The sequence below is a fragment of the Nematolebias whitei genome, chromosome 13, assembly GCF_014905685.2.
Source record: "Nematolebias whitei isolate Nwh7 chromosome 13, NemWhi1, whole genome shotgun sequence".
Lineage (NCBI taxonomy): Eukaryota > Metazoa > Chordata > Actinopteri > Cyprinodontiformes > Rivulidae > Nematolebias > Nematolebias whitei.
This window is the reverse complement of record NC_056510.1, coordinates 40828593-40835716: the sequence shown is the minus strand read 5'-3', so window position 1 is coordinate 40835716 and position 7124 is coordinate 40828593. Positions and strand designations below refer to the sequence as shown.

Here is a 7124-nt window from a genome sequence, read left to right as displayed (position 1 = left end):
TATTTGTTTTGTTCTTACTTTTACTTAAGTGAGAAAACTGTGTAAAAGCATTGCAAACAAAAGGCCTACCTTGAAGACATTTTGCATCTTTTATGCCTGAGTTTTACACTAAATCATTTTATGATGAGAAGGAACAGAGTTATAATCTCTTTGGTCAGACAATGTGCAGTCTCTTGTGATGCAGTGAGATGTGCCAACATGTTGGTGAGGGTTGAGGATGACTGTCAGCTACCACTACAGCAAACCTTCACTCAGTACCGTCAACCTGACTCTTCTTGTTGTCCTGGTCAAGTTGAACTGGGGCTGACTCCAAAATCTAAAAACAACTTACCGAGAGTTTGATGACGATCCATCCAGTGCTTTGTGAGACTTTTTGTTGCAGTCGCACACACACCAAAACATTGTCGCCTTTTGCCTTCAGGGTGGGCAACAGTCAGACTTTACAAGCCTCATTCATGCAATCATACAAAATACAGTAGTCCCTCGTTTATCACGGGGGATCCCGATATGTATATATATATACATACAGATATATATTTATTTATAATAAATATACAGATATAAAATGTTTTAAACCCTTCCCACACTCTTGCAATATTCTAAACAACGTTTCTAAACTCTAAACGCTCTAAAAGTCACAGAATGTCATGATTTCAGCTCTTTGCCACCTGCAAGTGCTCTTGGCCACGCCCACTTCTTTGCTCTGCATGGTGAACAGCTGATCAGCTGCAGCAGGAAGTTTATCCTGCAGTGTGTGCTGCACGAGTGTTCAGGAGGAAGTTTTTTTCTGCAGCTCTGAGCTGCACAAATGTGCACCAGGTGCTAAATAATTTAAAATAATTTATTTTACATAAAAACATCCGTCAGTCAGCCAGTTGTGTGTCATGTCCACTCTTATTTTGAAAAACTGCAATAGAGCGAGTCTGCGATAAACGAACAACGAAGTAGCAGGGACTAGTGTACTTTGAAATGCAAAGAAATATAATTGTACCAGGCCCTCTGTCCCACACAGTTTGTTCTGGTGGTTCAGTGGATGCACCACAGATGTGACACATTTAATGTTGTCGTTGTTACACACGTTGTTATTTAAATCACATAAAGCTCATTTTGTGAAAAAAATGAAGATTCTTGCAGGTACAATCAATGTTAATAAAAGTCTAAGAAGTTTCAGCTCTGAGTCAACGTACCTGTGAAGTCTCCTGGTTATCTCCACCTTCAACTGGTTGATATTTTACTGACAACACTGAAGAACCTAGTTCAAGCAAATAATTTGCACAGCTGTGATTTATCCTTCAACATTTTCCTTCAAATCATTTTTTTCTGTGCACACTTAATTGACTTGTAAATAACATGTATAAGTATTAATGTTTTGTATTAGTGTCTGTGTTTGTACAAAAACATTTTGGGTGGGTATTTGTGGAAACCTAACGGTTCAAATACTTTGAATATGTCAGACTACTAAAACTGTTGATGTGTTGTGTCTGCAGCTCAGAGATGGCCCTCACTCAGGTGTCTTCTGTAAAATGTGCTGATGGCTTCCAGAAGGTTTTCGAGCACGACAGGTGAGATGTTTCTGTTGCCCGACCTTTGACCTTTGGCTTCAGACAGACAGGCTCATGTGTTCTCCTCCGCAGCACCGAGCTGAAGTGTAAGATGAAGTTTGCCGTCTTTCTACCTCCCAAGGCTGAGACGGACAAATGTCCGGTCCTGTACTGGCTCTCCGGTGAGTCACCGTGCTGAAGGCTCAGTTCACACGTTTGCTTCCACAGCGTGGTTTCTTTACACGTCACTATTTTAACTGGACGCTCCTCATCAGGTCTGACGTGCACGGAGCAAAACTTCATCACTAAAGCTGGCAGTCAGCTTGCTGCTGCAGAGCACGGCCTCATCGTCGTGGCTCCAGACACCAGTCCACGTATGACCCCCCCCCCCCCACACACACACACACACACACACACGGAGTACAGGAACAGAATTCTCCCTGCTGCTCTTTGATCGACTCGTTGGGCTGTAGAGCCTCCACTCGCAGCTCGTCACTCGTTCTTGTGCTTCAGGTGGCTGCAACATTGAGGGTGAAGATGAGAGCTGGGACTTTGGTACCGGAGCAGGTTTCTATGTTGACGCCACGCAGGACCCCTGGAAAAGCAACTACCGCATGTACTCGTACATCACTGAGGAGGTCCGATGGATCCATGGCATGTTTTTATTCTTACTGCAACTTCAGCCGCTGTCACACTCTTTGTTTTTCCTGTCAGCTCCCTAAACTAGTCAACGCCAACTTCCCCACCGACCCGGACAAAATGTCCATCTGTGGACACTCCATGGGCGGACACGGGGCACTCATCTGTGCCCTGAAGAATCCTGGGAAATACAAGGTACAGTGTTTGATGACAGAATGACTTCCTGCCACGTTTGTTGCGTCATGCTGCAGTTTGTGACTAAAATAAGCAGGAAGTCTTTTGTTTATTCTCGATGTGTCGCGTCGCTGCAGGCCGTGTCTGCGTTCGCCCCCATCTGTAACCCCACCCAGTGTCCGTGGGGTCAGAAAGCCTTCACCGGGTACCTGGGCCCTGACAAGTCCACATGGGAGGTAAAACAAAACCACTTCATGTTTTCCTGAACTGGTAAATGTTGAAGTAAATGGATTTTTCAGACTGTTTTCACTCGTTCCTCAACTCGTCTTGTTTCAGGCGTACGATGCCACCGTGTTGGCAGCTTCTTACTCGGGCCCTCCGCTCGACATCCTCATCGATCAGGGCTGTGACGATCAGTTCCTGTCGGCAGGGCAGCTGCTGCCCGACAACCTGATAAGCGCCTGCTCCAAAAACAAAATCCCTGTCGTCCTTAGACTGAAGCCGGTCAGTTCCTGTCACCGTTATCAAAATAAAACCATACTTTAAAAGCACGTATAATTTAAATCCCTATTTTAAATAATTGTATAAAATGTATTTATATTTTTTTATTTTAGTTTAGGTGGCTTGCTGAAAAAGGCTGTAGCTTGAATGAGTTTTTTAATTTATTAATTACCATTATAAATGTGTGAAGCTTGACATTGACGCTTTGTCAATGTCAATTTATTTACAGGTCCTTCTCAAAAAATGAGCATATTGTGATAAAGGTCATTATTTTCCATGATGTAATGATAAAAATGAAACTTTCATATATTTCAGATTCATTGCACACCAACTGAAATATTTCAGGTCTTTAATTGTTTTAATACTGATGATTATGGCATACAGCTCATGAAAACCCAAAATGCCTGTCCCAAAAAATTAGCATATTTCATCCCACCAATGAAAGACAAGTGTTTTTAATACAAAAAACACCAACCTTCAAATAATCATGTTCAGTTATGCACTCAATACTTGGTCGGGAATCCTTTTGCATGAATGACTGCTTCAATGCGGCGTGGCATGGAGGCAATCAGCCTGTGGCACTGCTGAGGTGTTATGGAGGCCCAGGATGCTTCGATAGCGGCCTTAAGCTCATTCAGAGTGTTTGGTCTTGCGTCTCTCAACTTTCTCTTCACAATATCCCACAGGTTCTCTATGGGGTTCAGGTCAGGAGAGTTGGCAGGCCAATTGAGCACAGTAATACCATGGTCAGTAAACCATTTACCAGTGGTTTTGGCACTGTGAGCAGGTGCCAGGTCGTGCTGAAAAATGAAATCTTCATCGGTCTAAATTCTCGGGTAAACTGTTCCACAGTTTTGGAGCAGCTACCACAAAAGCCAGATCACCTCTGAATTTCAGTTTGGATCAGGGGACATCTAAGAGGAACTGGTTGGTAGACCCGAGTGCTCGTACTGGAGTGTAAGATGTTAATAAGATCACATACATTGAGGAAATAAGTATTTAAACACTCTGCAACTTTACAAGTTCTCCCACTTAGAAATCATGGAGGGTCTGAAATTTTCATCTTATGTGCATGTCCTCTGTGAGAGACATGATCTAAAAATAAAAATAACCTAGAAATCACAATGTATGATTTTTAAAATAATTTTTGTGTGTTACTGCTGCAAATCAGTATTTGAACACCTGTGAACATCAATGTTAATATTTGGTACAGTATCTTTGTTTGCAGTGACAGAGGTCAAAGGTTTCCTGTAGTTCTTCACCAGGTTCACTGCAGCAGAGATTTTGGTCCATTCCTCCAGATCTTCTCTAGATCAGCAGGTTTCTGGGCTGTCACTGAGAAACAGAGTTTGAGCTCCCTCCAAAGATTTTCTATAGGGTTTAGGTCTGGAGACTGGCTGGGCCACTCCAGAACCTTGATCTGTTCTTACGGAGCCACTCCTTGGTTCTCCTGGCTGTGTGCTTCAGGCCATTTTCTTGTTGGAAGACTCAGCCACGACCCATCTTCAATGTTCTAACTGAGGGAAGGAGGTTGTTCCCCAACATCTCTCAATACACGGCCCCGGTCATCCTCTCCTTAATACAGTGCAGTCGTCCTGTCCCATGTGCAGAAAAACACCCAAAGCATGATGCTTCCACCCCCATGCTTCACAGTAGGGATGGTGTTTTTGAGATGGTACTCATCATTCTTCGTCCTCCAAACACGACGAGTGGAATTAAGACCAAAAAGTTCTATTTTGGTCTCATGTGAACACAGAACTTTCTCCCATGACTCCTCTGGATCATCCAGATGGTCATGGTCAAACTTAAGACGGGTTTGGACGTGCGCTGATTTAAGCTGGGGAACCTTCTGTGCCGTTCATGATTTTAAACTATGACGTCTTAGGGTGCATTCACACCAGCCCTGTTTAGTCCGCTTTAATCAAACTCTAGCTCGTTTTCCTAGAAAGTCCGGTTCGTTTGGGGAGGTGTGATTGAGCCATCGATCTCTGTCACAGAACAAAAAGGCGAACTCTGGCCCGGGCTAAAACCTAGGTCTCGGTCCGGTAGAAGAGAACTCCAGCGCGGTTCGAGTACAGTGTGAATGCAAACAGACCGAGCCCCGCTCCGCAAGACAAACAAACACACATTTCTCTGACCTTATATGGAGCCGTCTGCTGCCTTGTGTGAAAAACAATATTCTCCATGGTCTTCTGTCTCATCTTCTGCTCATGCTGAGTCCATTTTTGAAAAATGACAAAATATAACCCCTAAAACTGCTAAAACTTGATGCCACTTCGTTTTTATTTTCATTTACAGAAGAAGGAGAAGAAGTGTCTTCAGAGGTTTTTGTGTCGTTTCTTTCAGTAGTTCTTGGTGCAGCGCCCCCACAGGCGAGCGGGGGAACAGGTTGGTTCAACAGGTTGGCTCGACTGCACAGTGCAGTGTGAATGCAAACGCACCAACTCAAATGTAACAAAAGGTCATGAATATTGGTCCCGAACCGAACCGAGTCTACCGGACTATCCATCCATCCATCCATCCATTTTCTTTACCCGCTTATTCCATTTTGGGTCACGGGGGTCGCTGGTGCCCATGTCCTCTACCGGACTATCTGGTGTAAAAACGACCTTAGTGTATTACCCACAGTAACCATGGAAACAGTGGTGCCAGCTCTCTTCAGGTCATGGACCAGCTCCTCCGTGTAGTTCTGGGCTGATTCCTCACCTTTCTTGGGATCATTGATACGCCACAAGGTGACATCTTGCATGGAGCCCCAGTCCGAGGGAGATTGACAGTCATGTTTAGCTTCTTCCATTTTCTAATAATTGATCCAACAGTTGATCTTTTTTCACCAAGCTGCTTGGCAATTGCCCCGTAGCCCTTTCCAGCCTTGTAGAGGTCTACAATTTAGTCTCTGGTGTCTTTGGACAGCTTTTTGGTCTTAGCCGTGTTAGTAGTTGGAGTCTTACTGATTGTGTGGGGTGGACAGGTGTCTTTATGCAGCTAACCACCTCAAACAGCTGCTTCTAATTTAGAATAATAAGTGGAGTGGAGGTGGTCGTTATAGAGGAGGACTAACAGGTCTTTGAGGACCAGAACTGTTGCTGATTGGCAGGTGGTCAAATACTTATTTGCAGCAGTAACACACAAATAAATTATTTAAAAATCAAACATTGTGATTTCTGGATTTTTCTTTAGATTATGTCGCTCACAGAGGACATGCACCTAAGATGAAAATTTCAGACCCCTCCATGATTTCTAAGTGGGAGAACTTGCAAAGTCGCAGCGTGTTCAAATACTTGTTTTCCTCACTGTAAATAAGAAGGGCCAGACCTTTTAAGACTTTAAAAATGAGCAATAAAATCAATCATAAAACCTTGTTGTTGTTGTTGTTTGCTCCTGTAGGGCTACGACCACAGCTACTTCTTCATCTACTCCTTTCTGAGCGAGCACCTGAAACACCACGCCAAGTACCTGAACGCCTGAGCTGCTGCTCTCCTGACGTTTCATCTACTTCATGCTGGACGGAGAACAAACCGTCAGAAACTGAATCAGTGAAATCACTAAGGTTCAGTATGAAGAGCAGAAAAACAGGCAGCACTTCTCATTAGAATCTATTTCTGAACAAGTTATTCTAAAGTTTTGCTGAAGCAGAGAGCCGTCAGTGAAGAAAGTTGATGTTTGAGAATAAAAACCTAACAGTTCTTTCTTTTGGTCTTTGTTATGGTGCTTCAACACTTTAGTTCTTGGACATGGTTCTGTTCGGTGTGCCAGTGAGGCCCTGGTCCATCTGGGACTTTTAAAATATATTTGTCAGACGTTAGACCACTCGGGTGTAAGTGATGGGATTTTCAGCTGCTAGAGGTGCTGGTCATAAAATTGAAATATTACTTAAGTCCAATAAAAAAAAGATTTTTAGAAATGTTAGCCAACTGAAAAGTATGAACGTGAAAAGTAGGAGCAAGTACAGCATCAGTACTTAGTTGTTGCTCCTTTTACCTGGATTACTGCAGCAATGCGTCGTGGCATGGAGTGGATCAGTATGTGTCTCTGCTCAGGTGTTCTGAGAGCCCAGCTTGCTCTGATCGTGGCCTTCAGCTCTTCTGAATTGTTGGGTCTGGTGAATCACATCTTCCTCTTCACAATAACCCATAGATTTTCTATGAGTTTAAGGCAGTGCTTTTCAATTATTTTCTGTTACGCCCCCACTAGGAACAAGTAAACATCACCCCCCCCCCCCCCAGCTGTGACTGTAAATAGTATTATTTGTCTATAGAATAGTTATAA

The 7124-nt window shown here is 43.5% G+C and overlaps 1 protein-coding gene across 1 annotated transcript; it reads left to right on the top strand.

Moving 5' to 3' along the window:
- Positions 1-1485: 1485 nt before the first annotated feature.
- esd (esterase D/formylglutathione hydrolase) lies at positions 1486-6532 on the top strand. The gene is made up of 8 exons (XM_037686634.1): positions 1486-1562; positions 1635-1723; positions 1817-1915; positions 2055-2179; positions 2256-2375; positions 2492-2590; positions 2691-2858; positions 6243-6532. The coding sequence occupies exons 1-8, from the start codon at positions 1495-1497 to the stop codon at positions 6321-6323; spliced, it is 849 nt and encodes a 282-aa protein (XP_037542562.1). The 5' UTR covers positions 1486-1494; the 3' UTR covers positions 6324-6532.
- Positions 6533-7124: the final 592 nt, after the last annotated feature.